Below are 19,639 nucleotides of genomic sequence, written 5' to 3'. Positions count from 1 at the left end.
CTGAAATGGCATGACAACATTGTATGCCAGTTAGATCCCACTTTCTACATGAACAGGTTGAATCACCCAAATCAACTACAAATTGTTGTTCGTTGAAGCAATTAATATGGTACCCCAGACCTCCTACCCACATAGCAATACAATTGCTTGCATCTTCTTTCCTTTTCTCCAGTGCTTGTTGTATATTAGGACAAGTAGGTCCTAAGTAAGCCCTCATTACTTCCATTCTCACTTGCAGCCTCTTCATCAAGATACACCTAATGTCCTCTAACAAAGGGATTATGGTTTTTCCTCTAGCTTCTAGGATCAAGCTATTAAAGCTCTCACACTGTTGTTTAAGATATCAGACTTAACTGTAGGTGTGAAATGAGATCTAGACCAGGTGCTTGGGGGTTTTTCAACTAACTAATTGAATGCATCTTCATCAGCTTCCTTCAACTCTTCTATATGAACCTCAAATGCTTATACATAAGAAGCCTTTGCAGCTTTGTACACAATGTCCTTCAGGTGCACCCCCTTGAAGCTATCTCTAAAATTGGTGTACAGATGTCTGATGCAAAACCTATGCTCTGCCATGGGTGCAACCTCTACAAGTGCTGGACACAATCCCTACATTTGCAGGGGAAAACAAAAAAAAAGAAAAGTTACACATTAAATGAACTAAACAGTAAAAATAAATACATGAAACTTCCAATAAACATTTACCTTTTGCTTGTCTGACATGAAGGTCACTCATTGCTTGTTGAACCACCCAAGAGTGTCACACAATATTTCAAAAAACCATTTCCATGAACTCTTTGTTTCTCCTTCAACAATTGCAAAGGCCAGTGGATAGCTATTATTATTCCCATCTAATCCAACAGCTTGCAACAGTTGTTCCTTGTATGGCACTTTCAAATAGTAGGCATTAACCCCAATGAATAGACCACATCCTGCCAGAAAACCTTGCTTGCAACCTCCAAAGCATACAAAAATCCTTTGAAACCTAGGCTTGGCTTTATCTGTTTCATGTTCTTTATTTTCTGATTCTTCATCATCTTCCTTAACTATGATAGTTGTCCCTCGATTAATTCCTTTTATCTCTTCACAGTAATCTCATAACTTGGCATATTGTTCCATGAGGCTTCCCTCTATCAATTCTTATGGTTTTCTCTTTGTCCTATACACTTAGCTCCTGGATATACCAACCTTGTGATCCTTTTGCACAGCTTGCTGGAATGACTGCACCGGAATAAATGGATTGGACTTTAATGTCTCCAAGTACTTCTTAGACAGCCAGGTAGAATTCACTTGTCTATTTTAAAAAATTCTACCACAATTATGAGTGGGGACACATGTCTTTATCTAGAATGATAGTTGTCCTTGCATCTTGGATGCATAAAGTATCCACTCACATGGTGGCTTACAGGTGGCCCTAACCCTCATGCTATCATTTTTGACTAACTTAATAGCCTTCCCAATCTTAATACCATTCTCCTTAACAGCAGCTTTGAATATTTTGGCAGTGCCAAAAACCATGCCAACCATGAATTGTGAATCTACTATATCTGTGTTTGGATTAAACTCCGGGTATCTAACCCTGTTGCTTCCAGCATCTTCATCAGAAGATCCATTAATGCTCTTCAGGTCATCAAATGTAGCATCAGGCTCTAGGCAGTCAATATGAGGTACCTCAATCCTTTCATCATTATGCTTCTAACTCACTAACCCACCCCATTCAACATTCCTATCAACATTAGCATCAAATAGTATGTCGTCCTCATTGAAATCATAATCATTATCCTTAAACTCCTCTAGATCTGTAGAATAGTTGGATGAATCATGACTTTGCCTTTCAACTTCAACTTCAACTTCAACTTCAGCCTCACCCTCACCCCCCACATTACTTGTGCTACTTCCAATTTCCTCAATGACAACTGATGCATGGTGAAATGGATTAAACTCTTCAAGCTCAAGCAACTAATCATCAGGGATGTGCTTTAAATACACTTCAATTATCCTACTTACATGTACTCATTTCACCATATCCATTACATCACTATCATTCTTAAGTGGCCTTAATCCATAATTTAAGTCCCTACCAGGCACTCGATAATGGTATAAAATGAATTCAGTATAAACTAACTTTTGAGCTATATCCCCTATCTCTGTTAACCTCATTTTGTCAGCATCACAGTTGTCCCAAAATGATAATTTCCCCATACGTAAGCCCTATGTACTAAAGACTTAAAAACCCCACCATGATGCATTTTGATAGTGAAATAATCACCATCTGGATCAGAAATAGAAGATAACATATTTATTGTATGATCCACAATACAGGACAAGGGGAACCACAATACATCAATTATAGATATTGATTAGTTTTTTTGTCAGTGTGCAGTTGTGTAGATGTGTCGACATGCGTGAATATATAAACATATATTCACCTCATCACTTTCAAACAAAGCAAAGCAAAAGTAGATTCTTTTACCCACCCAATGATTTAACTTGCAGACAGATAAAATAAAGCAAAATACAAAACCAAAAAAAAAAGGTAAGAGTACTTTTTTGCTTACCATAATCTGGTATTTCATCACCAATCCTCACAATCGCCATGTTCGTCCTTTCACCTCGTCAATCGTTTTCTTCTTTATCCACGCCAATTTCAGCAGATTTACAGTCAAACAATTTTTTGGTGACTCAAAACCCTAGAAACAATTCGATTGTGTAGAGAGAGAAGGACTTGTTGATTTGGAAAAAATGCAAGTATAGGGACAATGGAGGTAACCTAGGGTTTGAGGTGAAAAGACGAGTGTGCCCCTATGTAATTGCTAGAGAGAGCACATAAGAGGTAGGTGCTGGCTTTCTGTCCATAATTTCAAACGAGTGTCAATTATTGGACGAAATTGACACACTTCGTTAAATTGAGGGGCTAAATCGAGCAATTTGAAATGTCGTGGACCAAAATGACACATGGGGTAAAGTACAGGGACTATTTGTGTGATTTGCCCTTGTTTCATTTATTTTCTCAAGTTGTTTTCCGAAGTTCAAAACCAACTTTAATATAACACACAAAAAAAATGTATTGTATGGTTAAAAATCTTTTTTAGGTGTAGTGTGAGCTACACTTAAAAATTAATCTCAACCATACACTACATTCTATTTCTACATGAGCATAACATCACTGTTTTAGAAATGTTATTTGAAAAAAAGTTTTCAGAATTATTCATCAAACAAGTTATCTTTGTTTTTTTGAATAGTAAAAATAACAAATAGTAGATTAAAAATAGGGTAAACTACCAATAGGTCCTAATAGTTGGACTTAATTCCCACCAAATCCTATTGAAAATAAGTCTTGGTAAAATTGTCACTAAAAATAATTTTTTTGTGACAATGTTTTATATATGTCGCTAAAAATTGATAATTTGTGACTTTTTTTGTCATGATCTTTATAAATTGTAGCTAATACTTACAATTAGCAACCTTTTTTATGACAAATTTTTTCTATAGGACCTATTAGACAATAAATACACTTATTATGATCTACACATAAGCACCCATTAAAATTTTGTAATTACATATAGAATTTGACTATTTCGTCTCGTTTAGAATCAAATTAATTAGGGAAATTGCTACGGCAAAAGACCGCTAACGTATTGGCAGCCATTAATAATAGCCATCACTGCCACGTTTCATTTGTATATTGTGTGTCACTCGTGTTGATTGATTGGATAAATTATATTTTATCCCTTATGTTTTATTATTATTTTTTTATTTTGGTTATTAATTTTTTTTTTTTTTCCTACTTTAGCTCTTTAGGTTTCAAGTTTGGCTCAATTTATTCCTAACTTCTATTTAAAATTAGACCCAAAAAAATACCACATTGGATGTCACTTGGCATAAAAAAAAATATTAGATAAATTACAAATAAACCCCCTAAAGTTTGTTTTAAAGTACGAATTATTCCCTGTGATTCTGAAAACTACTTTCCACCCCTTCAAATTTCTAATCGCATAACAAATGAACTATTTTATTAATAAATTATTATGTCAATTAATAATTTTTAATGATGTCATAAATATAATACAATTAATAATTCTGGTAATTTATTGTTATATAGAAGAATAGCTAGAATTTTTTTTTTTTTTTATTTTTTTAAATAAAAAAAGTTGATAAGATGATATTTATAATTTACCGACCCACATGAGATTTGTATTTTGACCTAACACCAATGGGTGTATTTGCAATTTATTCAAAAATTATATTATTATATTTAGGTTTATGTTTGTATCAAAGGTGTAAGTTAAATATAATAACGTATTTCATGCTAGGAGGTTATTAATGTGATATTTTCTAACTAATTTTGGATAAAAATTAACTTTAAAAAAATAAATAAATAAATAAATAAATAAATAAATAAATAACGTGAATGACCAAAATGAAGAAAAAAAGAGTTAGACAATCAAAGCGAATAAAAAGTAAAACATAAAGGGACAGCGTGTGTAAATTACCAAACACTATGTTTTGTTCATGGATTTAGATAGAAATTTAAAAATATAAATGAGAAAGGCTGGAAATGAAATATTTATTCACTTAAAGATCCCAAATACATTAATGATCCGCCATGAACATTCAACAAAGATACCTCTAATAAACTAAATAAATTTAGAATCAATCTTATTACTAGGTGAAAGAACCAACATTCCTTTGTCAACTTTAATGAAACCTACAAAACAGTTGTTCATTCGCATGCTAACTTTTCCAACAGTAGATACCATGTCTCGGCGTCTAGTAAAGTCTTGCTGACATAATAGACAGGCCTATGTTCCTTGTCAACTTCTCGAATTAATACTGCGCTCACAGCGTGATCTGAGACTGCTAGATAGAGGTACAGCTCCTCTCCTTGTTCTGGAGTGGACAGCAGAGGAGGTGTACTGAGGTATCTTTTGAGGCTTTGCAGTGTTTCGGTACATTCGTTATTCCATTCGAATGCTGTCTTTTTCCTTAAAAGCTGGAAGAAGGGCTTCATCCGATCTGAGGATTTGCTAATAAACCGATTTAGTGCGGTCGCCATTCCGGCCAGCTTCTGCAGCTCTTTAGCCTTTGTTGGTACTTCAAGATCTCATATCGCTCTGATCTGATCCGGATTCGCTTCAATTCATCTATGAATGACCATGTAACCCAAGAACTTCCATGTTCCTACCCCGAAAGCGCATTTCGAGGCATTGAGGCAAAGTTGGTGGTTTTTTAGGATGCCAAAAACTTCTCTCAAGTCTGCGAGATGGTTTGCAGAGAGCTTGCTTTTTACTACCATATCGTCTATATATGCTTCCATGGTTTTTTCCAGTTGGTCCTTGAACATCCGTGTAATCATTCGCTGGTAGGTTGCCCCGGCATTCTTGAAGCCGAATGACATTACTTTCTAGCAGTAAGTTCCCCTTAGAGTGATAAACGCTGTCTTTTCTTGATCTGGACCGAACAGTGATATCTGATGATAGCCGCTATAAGCGTCCAGAAAGCTCATGCGCTCATGCCCTGCTGTTGAGTCTACTAGTTGATCAATGCGAGGCAGCGGAAAACTAGCTTTAGGGCAGGCTTTGTTCAAGCAAGTGAAGTCAACACAAAATCTCCATTTTCCGTTCTTCTTCTTAACTACAACTGTGTTGGGCAGCCATTGCGAGTACTGAACTTCCCTGATTGCTCCTGAAGCCAGGAGTTTTTCGACTTCGGCAATTACTGCTTCGGTGTGCTCGACTGACGATCTCCGACTTTTTTGCACAATGGGCCGAGCTGAAGGGTTGATGTTGAGCTTGTGGCAAGCAAAGTCTGGGTCCAACCCTGGAGTATCATATGCTGACCACACGAATACCTCCATATTCTCCCTCAGCAGTTCCAGCAGCTGAAGTTTCTCATCAGCGCCTAGCGAGGTACCTATAAGGAAGTACTTTTCTAGGTCATCCCCATTTACCAAGACTTTCTCCAAATCCTCTACCATCTTTTCCTCTAGGGTTCCCCCTACATCTTCCAAGACTGGCTGTTTAGCCACTTCTACCGTCTGTACCCGATTGCAGAGCTGCTTTGCTTTTAATGCTGCCATGAAGCAATGTTTGGACGCAACTTGATCCCCTGAGATCTGCTCTACTCCATGTTCCGTTGGGAAACGGATGAGCTGGTGGTAGGTTGAAGGGACTGCCTCCATTTGATGAATCCACGGACGACCAAGTATGGCGTTGTAAGGGGATGGTGTATTAATAACTAAGAACTCTATCTAGAGGGTTTTTCTTCCCACTACGACTGGCAACACTATTCTGCCAAGCAGCCATTCTGGCTGTGAATTGAAATCGACCAACGGGGCTGTCGCCAGGGTGAGGTGCTGCTCAGAGAGACCAAGCTTTCTGAACAAATCATAATACAATATATCTGCAATACTACCTTGATCTACCAAGACTCGTTTTACATCAAACCGTTTCCTAATTTCCACAGTTATAATTAATGCATCAGTATGTGGGTGCTGTATGCCTTCTAAATCTTTGCTAGTAAATGAAACAGTGCAAAAGGGGATTTAGGTACTGTACGTACCTTTTTCGATGTAGGCTCCACTAACATGACCCGCTGAATTTGCGCAGCCTTAGCGATCTCTTCCTTCAGTGCCTCCTCGGACTCTTGAGTCGCTGTCCCGTGGATCATATTTATTATCAGCCGAGGTGGATGCTCAATGTTTGGTTCTGGCAGTGGGTTTCCCAATTCGGTCACTTCCTTATCCTGATCAATGTAATCTTTTAGGTGTCCAGCTGCCACCAAGTCTTCCAAGTGTTGCTTCAGTGCCCTGCAGTTCTGAGTCATATGCCCCCTGTCTTGGTAGTAGGTGCATCTGAGCTTCTGATTGCGCCGAGTTGGATCTCCCAACATTTTCAGCGGCCAAACGAAGAAGGGCTCTCTCTTGATCTTTTCTAGGATTCGATAGATGGGCTCTTTGAATACAGTTACAACGGCTTCGTGGGATTTGGACTTATCCACTTCATTCAATCCCTCGGTATTCTCCTCGGTCTGATCTCTTCTTGTGCCGAGCTGTTTGTTCTGCTGACGCTACCTCGATGGGGATCTAATCGTCTTCGAGGCGTGTGTACTGCTCAATCCTGGCACGCAAATCTTTCAAAGCTGTGGTCGGGCGCTTGGTAAGTGACTGTCTCAGCTTACTTTCCAGGCGCAGACCATGTTTAAAGGACATGACGGCCATCTACTCGCTACACACATTTTCCTCCAGGTCATTGTATTCTTCCCAGTACCTCCTAGCATAATTGCGCAGCGTTTCCTCCTGTTCCTTTCGGAGGCCGAACAGTGTATCCGGCTCCTTCGGGATCTTAGTTTTGGAGACGAACCTGGCTAGGAACTCTTCGGAGAGCTGCTTCCAGCCATGGATCGATCCAGTGGGGAGACGGTCGAACTATCGAAGTCCGATTTCTCCCAAGCTGGATGGGAAGACTTTACACATCAGTGTCTCGTCTCGGTTCCATAGGGACATCATCTGTCTATAGTGGCTAATATGTGTCAGCGGGTCCGACTTCCCGTCGTATGAAGTGAACTTTGGCGGGGTGAATTTCTTTGGAGGTCTTATGGTCTCGATCTCCGAGGAGAATGGCGAAGAGACGAGCCTGTCCAGCGCTCGGTGTTCCCTCTGGTGAACAGTACAATCCAGATGATCCCGATGTTGTTCATTCTGCCTATTGCCAATCAACGAAATGCGAAGGTCCTGAGGAGGGTATGCGGTCTGTTGACTAACGGTCTTCTGTCTCTTGGCCCTTTTCCGGCGTGACCCGCGGGTGTGACTGCTTGCCGCCTCACTCTTTACTAGGATAGGCTGGCTTTGTTGTCCAGAATCATTACTAAGGAATTTCTTCACCGGTGGTTCTCTGGATGAGCTCCTCCGTCGCAAACGAGAGGGCTCCGCTTCCGTCTTCTTTTCTGTTGGATCGCCCAGTACCCTCTTAAGTTGGGCTTTCAATTCCTATATCTCCATCCCCATGGAGTCTATGATGCGATCTCTATAATCCTTTTCCAGAAGAAAGTGATGAGAAGAACCTCCAGCGAAGGGTAATCAGTGCTCGACGGATTCAGGGGTTCGATTATTGTTTCCAGTTTGATCCTCCGGGACTGTTGGGAGTGCCAAACCTTTGTCCTTTGTTTTCTCCGTCTGTGGAGTTTGTGTCGAAGGCGGAATGTCCTCTATCCCCATCGCCAGAACTGAGTACAGAGCTCAGAGATAAAGTGATCCACGTTTACCGCACCAATTGTGCGTACCGGATTCCGCACTAGATGAAAGTGGATCGGGGAGAGAATGTATATCGAGTAAAGCTTATAGTTGTACTTGGAATTGTTCAGTTACCTTCAATGTGAAGTTCGTGTTGTACATATAGTGTTCCTTGCTTGCTTCTCAAGGTGAGTTCATGGAGCTTGGATACTGCCAGGTGTCCTTTTAGCATTGCTCATGATGGGGGACCACCTGGTAGTTGCCATTGAATGCATATACTCATTGTAGTCATACTGATAACAAACCACATTCCTTTAGTTCAACAACTTCCGTGATTCTAGGGTGTAGGGGACCAGCTGAGGTGGTAACTTGCACGTGCACACGTTCACAATTTCCATGTTTCCTTGCGAGGTTTCCGCAGCTCGGTACCGATGTTCCTCAGCTCAGCATCATTATGCCTTGTCTCAGCCTTTTACAGGATCACTCATGGAGATAGACTGGTCCATTCGGGTATCTTTGTATGGGCTCAGCCTATCATCTGTTCGGCCCATAAATTCAGTCTCGCAGCTCAGCCCAGCCCAGCACCACGGCTGGACTAGCCTTTCCACTGCGGGTTGGGCCCAAGTGCTTGAGGACTTGGGTGGACTGTTGATCATGAATTTGGGCTTAATTGGTCTTCCTATATGCTCATCCAGCCCGCTTGGATCTGGACTTCAGCGGATTGGGCCGGTCCAAGGCTTGGACCCGACCCATTTCACATTTAGCCCCTTCAAATAACGTGAATGACCAAAATGAAGAAAAAAAAGAGTTCGACAATCAAAGCAAATAAATAGTAAAACATAAAGGGACAACGTGTGTAAATTACCAAACACTATGTTTTGTTCATGATTTAGGTTGGAATTTAAAAAAATAAATGAAAAAGGCTGGAAACGAAATATTTATTCACTTAAAGATCCCAAATACATTAATGATCCGCCATGAACATTCAACAAAGATACCTCCAATAAACTGAATAAATTTAGAATCAATCTTATTACTTGGTGAAAGAACCAACATTCATTTGTCAACTTTAATGAAACCTACAAAACAGTTGTTCATTCGCGTGATATAGTTTACTCCAACCAACTCATTTACCTATGCCTTAATTTAAACACAATCAATAATATTATGAAAATAAAATAAAACAAACCTGTCACATATCATCGTTCTACTATATATACTGTAAACTAACTTAGTTTCTTCACACCAAACAATCACAATACAAAAGAAAGAAGAAAATGAAGAATCAACTTCTAATTTTGTTTCTTCTTGTGACAGTTTTTTCAAGTGTCGAAGCTCAATCTTGCAAACCTAGCGGCAAGATAAGGGGCAAGAAACCTCCTCCGGGACAATGCAACACTGAGAACCACTCTGAGTGTTGTGTGGAAGGCAAACTTTACACTACTTATAAGTGTTCGCCAAAAGTATCAGATCATACAAAGGCAGTGTTGACAATCAACAGCTTTGCGAAGGGTGGGGATGGCGGAGCACCATCTGAATGTGATAACGAGTTCCACTCAGATGACTCACCGGTGGTGGCATTGTCGACTGGATGGTTCAACAAACAACAGAGATGCTTGAAGAAGATTATCATCCACGGTAATGGACGAAGTGTAGAAGCTATGGTAGTTGACGAGTGTGACTCCACCTTGGGTTGTGATGTCGATCATGATTTCCAGCCTCCATGTCCTAATAATATTGTGGATGCCTCCAAAGCTGTGTGGAAGGCTTTGGGTGTTCCTCAAAAAAACCGGGGCAACTTGAACATAACTTGGTCTGATGTTTGATCTCCATCGCATTTATATTTACCAAAAGCAGTTGTCAATTATGCATGTGTTTTTCTTTTCTTAATTTTTTTTTTTTTTCCCTGTTTTATTTCCCAGTTGTTAATGTTTTTATGTTGTATTTGATTCACTGGAATAAAATAGAATGATTAAGCTCTCTGATAAAACTATCATTCTTTTATAATGGTGAATATTGATTGCATTTGTAAGATATTTTTCATTAATTTTTTAGTCAATAAAATATAAAAATATATATTTTAATAAAATAATCATTTAATTTTGTTCTATTCCAATAAGCCAATTACTACTTTAGCTTCTAACTGTAGTCCACAATTAAAAAAGAGTGCTGCTATTAGCACCTGTCAAAATTTTTTAAACCCTCCAATTTATAAAAAAAATTTATTACAATTATACCCTAAAGTAAAATTATATTAAAAAACATTATTAAATAGAACATCCACCTATCAAATAAGAACTAATAATCTATAATATTTGACACCCACCCCCACTCTCACCTCCACCTCTACCTCCACCTCCAACTATATATATTTCATGTTTATAAACCCTAAATTTATTACTCTTCATAACCAACCAACATAAATCCTAAATATATTATTTTTCATAATCATCTTAAACCCTGAATGTGTTATCTTCATCACCATCATCAACCCTATTAAACCAGAAAGTTTTACTTCAAGTATAACGTATACTTCATCACTTATTTCATCGTGTAAAGCAATGGAGGACAAGGACAACAATTATAATGAGACCGACATTCCATTGGTAAGTTTATCTGTCTTGCATTAACATTCTCAGTCGTTTTCAGTCGTTCTTCTTTTGTTCGAGTTGTTCTGTACTTGTTTGCCTACTATTAGGATTATATTCGGTAATACAATATTAAACATAATCCTTTCGTTCAATACGTAGGTTCCGAACATTAATGTAGATAGTTAGTACTGTTAAACTAAAGAAAAGTCTACAGCTTTATTGTGTGTGGCTCCACCACTAGCTACGTTGTGTGCGGCTCCACCACCAGCAATAGATTGTAAGAAACAGAGGAGACGAAAAAAAAAACAAAAAAAACAGAGGAAACGAAATAGCAGCACTTTGTAAGGAGGGAAAAAAAGAAGCAATGAAAGAACAACACTCTGTAAGAAATTGGTAGATTGGGTCGGTGCAGAGGAGACAAAACCAAGAAGACGGACGGTCAAGTAACAGGGAAGAAGAGGGTATGAAAAATAGGATGGGTGTGCATTTAATTGTGAAAATATTATAAATATGTATAGATTTGGTAATAAGTGGGGGTGTCTAAAAAAATATTATTAAAATTTAAGATTTAGGGTAGGGATCCAAAGAATTTTGACAGTTGCTAATAACAACACTATTAAATAATTAAAAAAAAAAAAGGGAGGGGGACAAATTACACTAACACCCCTAAGGTTTCTGTTTAATATAGAATTCTCCCTCATATTTGAAAAATTATATTTCCCTCCTTGAGGTTTGTAATCTCATCACAAATTATCCCCTAGATTGCTGATGTCATACCCTAAAATTTTCTAATTTATCATCTTACCCTTTTTCCTACCACTTCTTCTTCCTATAATTATAACAACATTCTACAACTTTCCATCATTAAATTATACCTGATCATATTCTTATTAAGTGATGATATACAAACATAAATTTTTATATATAATTTTTAAACATAATGATATAGTTTAATGGCAACATTTCACTTTAAATAAAACATTCATAAACATGATTTATATTTACAACAGTATCACTATCACAATATTTTTATGATATTTTTTGCATAAATTTTTATATATTAATATACTTTTTTTTTTCACCATTATATCTAGATTAGATCAATTTAATCCAGATATATTTCAAAAGTATAAAATTTGTACAAAAAATTATTAAAAAAAAATCCCTTGAATACAACAAAATAAGATAATGTATTGAATTTTTGTATTTTTTTTTTTTTTTTGTATTTGGTGAATTTAAAAAAAAATAAAAAATAAAAAAACCCAAAATATTATACTTATATATATCTAGATTAGGTGCTTGTAAAAAATAAAAATAAAAATTAGTTAAATATTAAAAAAAATTCAATAAAAATAAAAAACACAAAAAATTAAAATAATTAAAAAAACTCATTTTTTGATTTTTATTTTTTTTGAAATAACATGAACAAAATACCTACATTATTTTATTATTTTATATGTACAAAAGTTAAAGGACAAATATGTCATTTTAATCTGACAGGACTAAGTGTGATTTTTAAAATGTGAGGAGGAATCTATATTGAACAGAAACTTCAGAAGAGTATCTATGTTATTTACCAAAAAAAATAAAATAAAATAATGCTAGATATACCAATTAATGTACTAACTAATATACTAATAGATGATGTGGCATAATTTTAAAGGTTTTGGGTATTTATAATTTATATAATAGGCGGGCTCAGTAATAATAATATAATACCAGTTGGTACACTAGTATGTACATTAATTGGTACATGTAATACTACCAAAAAACAAAATTTATAAAGATTCTGTTAGAGGCAATCACATGTAAGTACTAAGGCCAGATTTGGCAAGTCCCAAAAAATTCAGAAAGCCAAAAAATTACACAAAAGGCAAAAAAGTCATTACTATTCACAAATAAAAAATATTAAAAAAATATTTTATACATTTTTATAATTCAAAAGTTTGAATTACACTGTCAGCCGTACTACCCCAGCAGGAAGGCAGGTCATACACCTTTTGGGCAAAAAACAAAATTACATATGTAAAGCCACAAAGTTTGATGGTAATGTTGAGCCCTTGGGGGCCCACTAAAGGTTCTGTTTTGATAATCTGAACCGTTCAATATGTAGAACTCGTCGAGTATTCTATGACTATAAAAAATCACGTTGATCGGATATCGTTAACTACATGATCAAATCAGTTTTGTATAAACAAAACGGATGGTGTGATAGTTAACTGTTGAACAAAAACTAATCCGATTATATAGCTATCGATATTCGATCAATGTAAGTTTTTATAGATATATAATACTTGACAAGTTGTACATATTGAATGGTTCAGATTATTAAAATGGGACCCGTGGTAGCCCTCATGGACCGACGATCACTGTCCAAATACTTTACCCCGAATGAGGCAATAATTTGTTGTGTAAGACAACCTACTCAACTCTCTTCCCCTATACACTTTATTTATACAATTTTTTATTACACATTTTTTCGTAAAAAGACAAAAAGTTAACTCAAACATTTATATTTTTTTTCTCAATTTTTTAGTCCAAAAAAAAAAAGTACACTTATTTAGGACACCCCAAACAACCCCGTTTGTTTGGGGTTATAGCGAGGGGATTGGGATTAATAATGAGGTGGGACTACTATATGGGGTGCTTGTTTTGAGAGATGGGGAGGGGACTCCTAATCCTTTGGTATAAGTAAAGGCCTTAGAAGGGGGATTGGGAAGGAGGAGGTAGAGATGGTATTAGAAAAATAGTGAGGGGATTAGAAAGTTTTTTATTTTTTTATTTTTTATATATTGGGAATTTTTTTAAAATATTAATGTTTAATTTTTTTATTTTTTTATTTTTTTTATTATTTTATATAAAAATAATTTAACATTTCCTACACTAACAACTATCATCAAAACAAACACAATTTTACTTATTCCCCTCACTATCAATCCACTCACTAACAATCCTCTCACTATTAATTCTCTCACTATGAATCCCCTCCATTCTACCTCTGAAAACAAACGAGGTAAACGTACTTGTGCAAACTTTGATGATCAAATGAATATAACTTTCATGCACTTGGAGTTATTCACTGTCAAATTAATATTTTTTAAAAAATAAATTACCCCCAAATGATTCTAACTTCGGCATTGTGATAGATTAGCCTACATTAGTGAAAATGTATATTTTAGCTTTAAAACCGAAAAAAAATAATAAATAAATAAATAGAGGGTCCTTGGTACAAATGAGAACTATAATATTCAATTAACATGTCTTAATATAATTCCAATAACCTTTATTTTGCTGATAAACACATGTGATGCCTCTACTCGTTTCAAATTGATTACTATCTACTTATCACCCCTAGGGCTGTTCAAAAATCTGTTTAAACCAGTAATTTGGACCGAACCAAATCGAATCATACGGTTTAGTTTAGTTCGGTTCTATTAAGAATTGATTCGATTTCATATTAAGAAATATGAAAATCGTAAAAACAGTTCGGTTAATGAATTTTATAAAAAAATCGTGATTCAAACCGAATCGAACCGAACCGAACCGAATTTTAAAAGATATATATATATATAATATCAAGTTTTATTTTTATTAATTGGTTTTTATAATTTTAATGATATTAGGATGGTATATATATGTAATATTAAGTAATGCCTTAATATTATTAGTTTTTATCATGAGTAAAATGCAATTAGTTTGAATAATTATTTTACTGATATTAACAATTTATTCTTGTAAATAGAAAGTTTTGAAACCGTAAACCAAACCGTTTTTTTGGTTTGGTTCTGATCCGATTTAACAAGTGTAACGGTCTGGTCTGGTTCTCAAAATCACAGAACCGTTAGAATCGGTTCGGTTCTTGGATTTTCTCATAACCGAACCAATCCGAACCGTGTACACCCCTAATCACTCCCATATCTGTATGTCTATTTAACTTGCTGGATCACAATTTTTGGTAAAATCAATCACTGCTCTTGACCAATTGCAATCATGGTAATAGGGATGGCAATCACGATTAATGAGATGGATATTAATTCGTCATTCACATTCTCTTATAATTATTTTTCTTCATTCCCTATTTCTCAGGTACTACCCTCCCCATCTTCTAATGGGTTTGGATTTTCCTCAATTCAACTTGACCCCAATTTTTTTATTTTTTTATTTATTTTTATTTTTATTTTTTAAAGGTTCACAACTATTTTTTTTTTTTTAAACATTCACAACCAAAGCTAAATATACATTTAATCTTGTTTTATTTTATTTGGCTCAAAAATAAAATCAAATACATATTAATTAACGTTGTCACATTATTCTTGTCAAATTTTATGTATATTTAGAATTTTTAAAATTTATTTAGAAGAAAAATTCTATTCCAACAAAAAAATTCCATCTTTTTTTTAAATTTCTTTAATTTTATGTATCTCTTTCTCCTCTCTGTTAATTGATCTTCGATAATCTGAAAGTGAGTTGTTACTCTCGTTTCCTTCTTCTTCTTGTTCTTCTTCTTCTTCTTCTTCTTCTTCTTCTTTTTTTAATTTTTATTTGCATTTATAGAATGAATTTTCTTATTTCAATATCTCCTGCAATTTTTTTATTGGATTTTTTTCTGATTTGATAGTAACCTTAGATTGAATTTCTCAATTTTCATCTTAACTAGTGATCACCTTAATTGAAATTTTGTACATTTTTGTCTTCAATTTCCATATTTTGGTTATGATTAATGAAAATTTTCATATTTTGGTTATGATTAATTGCGCATTTTTTTATCGATAGTCACAATCTTGTCGCCAATAGATTGTCGCCGTCGCAAATCGTCGTTGCTGTAGTGAGAGGATGAGAGAGAGTGAGAATCAAAACTCTAATTGTAAACAGAGTAGTGAAAACTAGAGATGACAATAGATAACCTACCATGTGGGTATCTATGTAGACCCAACCCAAATACATAGGTTTCCCTTTTTTTCTTGTTTGTCGAGTAGGATATGTGATATTTTTTAAATCTCCACCTGGGATGGGTACCCACTAATTTTCTCATTTTTTTTTTAAGTACATTGAAAAATAATTTATCCATATGTTTTCATTACTCTATTTACAATTAGAGTTCCAATTCTCACTCTCTCTCATCCTTTCACTACAGCAACGGCGATTTGCGATGGCAACAATCTCGCAGCGACAAGATTGTGACTATCGATCAAAAATTAATCATAACCAAAACATGGAATTGAAGACAAAAATGTACAAAATTTCAATTAAGGTGATCACTAGTTAAGATGAAAATTGAGAAATTCAATCTAAGCTTACCATCAAATCAGAGAGAGATCCAATAAAACAATTACAGGAGATATTGAAACAAGAAAATTTATTTTATAAATGCAAATAAAAATTTTTTAAAAAAAAGAAAAGAAGAAGATGGAAATGAGAGCAACAACTCACATTCAGATTATCGAAGATCAATTAATACAGAGAAAGAGATACATAAAATTTAAAAAGAAGATGGAATTTTTTTGTAGGAATAGAATTTTTCTAAATAAATTTAAAAAATTCTAAATATATATAAAATTTGACAAGAATAATGTGACAATGTTAATTAATGTGTATTTGATTTTGTTGTTGAGCCAAATAAAATAAAATAAGATTGAATGTATATTTAGTTTTGGCTATGAATCTTAAAAAAATAAAAAATAAAAAAGGTCAAGTCAGGTTAGGGAAAATCCAAACCCATTAGGAGATGGAGATGATAGTACTTATGGGGAATGGAGAAAAATAATTATAGAGGAATGGGGATGAAAATTAATATATATCCTATTAACCCATATTGCCATCCCTAATGAAAACATATGAAGAAATTATTTTCCAATGTACCTAAAAAAAATATATATATATATATATATATAGAGAGAGAGAGAGAAATTAGTGAGTACCCATCCCCACCTCAACCCCAATGGAAATTTAAAAAATATCACTTATCCTACCCAACGGACAAGAAAAAATGCGAAAATCCATGTATTTGAGTTAGATCTCCATGGATACCCACAGGGTAGGTTATCCATTACCATCCCTACATGGTAATCACAAGAGCAACATTAACAAATAACAATCATAACTATATGTAAGGAGGTAAGAAAAATCGAAAAATCGAAAAATCGATCAAACTGATTGTACTGGACCAAACCGGCAATATTTGGTCTGTTTTTTTAACAAGAATCAGTCCATGTGGTTTTTAAATTTGATTTTTTCGATTTTCGGTTTGGTATTAGTTCAAGCATTTTGTACACCAAACTAAACCAAAACCGACCACTTCAATATATATTGTATTTATAATATATATATATATATATATATATATATATATATAATCTAATAATATAATGATATTAATAAGTATAATAAATTATTAACCTTAATTAATTAACCTTATCATCTTTATAACTTAAGTTTGTAAACTCCTATTATATATAATCTTAATTCTAACTCATTATTCTTGAAATCTTAATATTTTTAACCTTTTTTTTATTTTTTGTTTTTATTAATCTATAAATTGAAAATTATTTATTAAGTGAATGGATTAGATATGTTTGAGATAGTAGATAAATAACTAATTTAATGTCACTACAAGAAAACTGGACTTAATAGACGGAACTTTTTACGATGGCGCATTTGTCGTCGCAAAAAATATGACTTTTTGCGACGGCACAACTTGCCATCGCAAAAAATATGACTTTTTGAGACGGCACAACTTGCCGTTGTAAAAAAATGTGACTTTTTGAGACGGCACAACTTGCCGTCGCAAAAAATAGAGTATTTGCGACGGCATAAAATGCTGTCACAAAAAAAATAGAGTATTTGCGACGGTAGAGATTGCTATCGCAAAAAAATAGAGTTTTTACGACGGTACATGCTGCAGTCGCAAAAAAAAAAATAATTTGCAACTGTAATAGGTATCGTTGCAAAAATATATATATATATTGTGGCTTTGAGACGGCTTCATATATATATAGTCACAAAATGGTTTAAATAAATGCAACGGTATTTTTCTATCACAAAAAAAAAAATTTAAAAAAAACGATGTCGTCTTACTCTTTTGAACATTTCTCTTTTCACCCATTTTTTCATCTTCCTATCTCTCTGTCTCTGTCTCTCTTCTCTTTCTCTCTCTTGCTCATCACTCTTCTCTATCTGTCTATCTCTCCCTTTCTCTATGTGTCTCTATCTGTTTGTCTCTCTCTCTCTCTTTTTCTCTGTGTCTCTCGTCCATCTCTCTTCTCTCTATCTCTTTCATCTATCTTCTCTCTCTATCTCTCTTCTCTCTCTCTTCTTTTTTTCTCTCTCACTCTCTCGCTCATCTCTTTTCGTCTCTCTCTCTCGTTTATCTCTTCTCACTCTTTTTTTTCTCTCTTTCTTTCTGTCTCTCTCTCTCTCCTTGTCTATATCTTTTCATCCATTTTTCATCTTCCTCTCTCTCTTTTGTTCCTCTCTCTCACTCATCACTCTTCTCTGTCTGTCTATCTGTTTGTCTCTCTCTCTCTCTGTGTCTCTCATTCATCTATCTCTTCTCTCATCTTTTTTCTCTTTTTGTCTTTTTCGCTCATCTCTCTTCTCTCTATCTCTCTCACCTCTCTCTCGCTCATATCTCTTCTCTCTATCTCTCTCGTTCATCTCTCTTCTCTTTCTATCTTTTTTTCTGTCTTTCACTCTCTATCTTTTTCTCTTTTTCTCTCTCTCTCTCTCTCTTCTCTTTCTATTTCTCTCTCTCTCCCCCTACTGTGTTCGCATTGCTCACTCTCTTCCTTCCGTCTTCTCTATTTACTGAGCTCCCTCTCGATTTATCGATCCACTACAAGAAAATGCACTTTTAGCGACCACTTTGTCTCTCTTTCGCTCACCACTCTGTCTCTCTATCTCTATCTCTCTCTCTCTCTCTCATCTATCTGTCTCTCACTCATCTCTCTCTCTTACCACCCATCTCCTTTACCACCTTCACCACTACTACAAATGCCATTTCACTACCACCACTACTACCACGGTCGCCACTTCACCTCTACGACTACCATTACTACTACCATCGCCACCACTCCACTACCACCACTACCACTATTGCCACTGCTACTACTACTACCATTACCTCTCTTTCACCCCTGTCACTCCATCTACTCTACCACTACCACAACTTCACCACTAATCTCCTTTACCATCATCACCACCATCATCTCTTATCCACCACCTTCACCACTACTGTCGCTCCCTCTCCTCTACCACAAAATATTACCTCTACTTCTACCAAACAAAAAATAATAATAAATTTTTTTCATTAAAATAAAAATAAAACAAATAAATTTTCAATCTTAATAACTAAAAAAAATGATTTTTTTTTTAAAAAAAATCATTAATGTGGGGATATATTTTCTGTATACCAACACGTGGCATGGTGACGCCGACGTGTCAGCCGAGGTGCCACGTGCCCTGGTAGTTAAGCCGAGGTAATCTCGGAGAAGCCGAGGTCATCTCCGAAGATATCGGAATCCGAGATATGGGGCAAGAGTCCTAAGGCACAAAGGGGACTGAATTAAGATAAGGATAAAACTTTCAAGGAGTTTATCTTTATCACTTAAAAGAGTCCAGAGTAAACAGTGAACTAGAATTCATAGAAGTCATACTTCTAGTGGGACTTGGATTGAGTATATTATAAAAGAGAGGCACCCCCATGGGTCTAAGGTATGTAACTTATACTTTGAGTATTCAATTTAGTACTTGATTATCTTTGAGAGATATACTGACTTGATCGTCGGAGTGCCCCCGGGTGGAAGAACCACCGCCGGAGCTT

At 35.3% G+C, this 19,639-nt stretch overlaps 1 protein-coding gene and 1 pseudogene across 1 annotated transcript; one reads left to right on the top strand and one right to left on the bottom strand.

Annotated features, from left to right (window-relative positions):
- Positions 1-6,250: 6,250 nt before the first annotated feature.
- On the bottom strand, positions 6,251-6,891 carry LOC114294911 (uncharacterized). Its single transcript, XM_082872067.1, has 2 exons — positions 6,587-6,891; positions 6,251-6,452 (listed from the first exon to the last, which is right to left on the bottom strand). The coding sequence occupies exons 1-2, from the start codon at positions 6,889-6,891 to the stop codon at positions 6,251-6,253; spliced, it is 507 nt and encodes a 168-aa protein (XP_082728193.1).
- A 2,616-nt stretch (positions 6,892-9,507) lies between these two features.
- On the top strand, positions 9,508-10,150 carry LOC114294940 (kiwellin-1 pseudogene; annotated as a pseudogene).
- The last annotated feature ends 9,489 nt before the right edge of the window (positions 10,151-19,639 follow it).

This window comes from Camellia sinensis, chromosome 5 (assembly GCF_055761805.1).
Source record: "Camellia sinensis isolate YWXY chromosome 5, ASM5576180v1, whole genome shotgun sequence".
Taxonomy (NCBI): domain Eukaryota; kingdom Viridiplantae; phylum Streptophyta; class Magnoliopsida; order Ericales; family Theaceae; genus Camellia; species Camellia sinensis.
Note: the sequence above shows the minus strand (reverse complement) of the source record. Positions and strands in the feature narration are given on the sequence as shown.

What these genes read in the sequence shown, in the direction of transcription:
- LOC114294911 (XM_082872067.1), bottom strand. Translation starts at nt 6,891, where the DNA reads ATGTTGGGAGATCCAACTCGGCGCAATCAGAAGCTCAGATGCACCTAC. An exon ending in GCGCAAATTCAGCGGGTCAT is followed by an intron (nt 6,453 to 6,586) that starts GTTAGTGGAGCC and finishes TGTGGAAATTAG; the next exon opens with GAAACGGTTTGATGTAAAAC.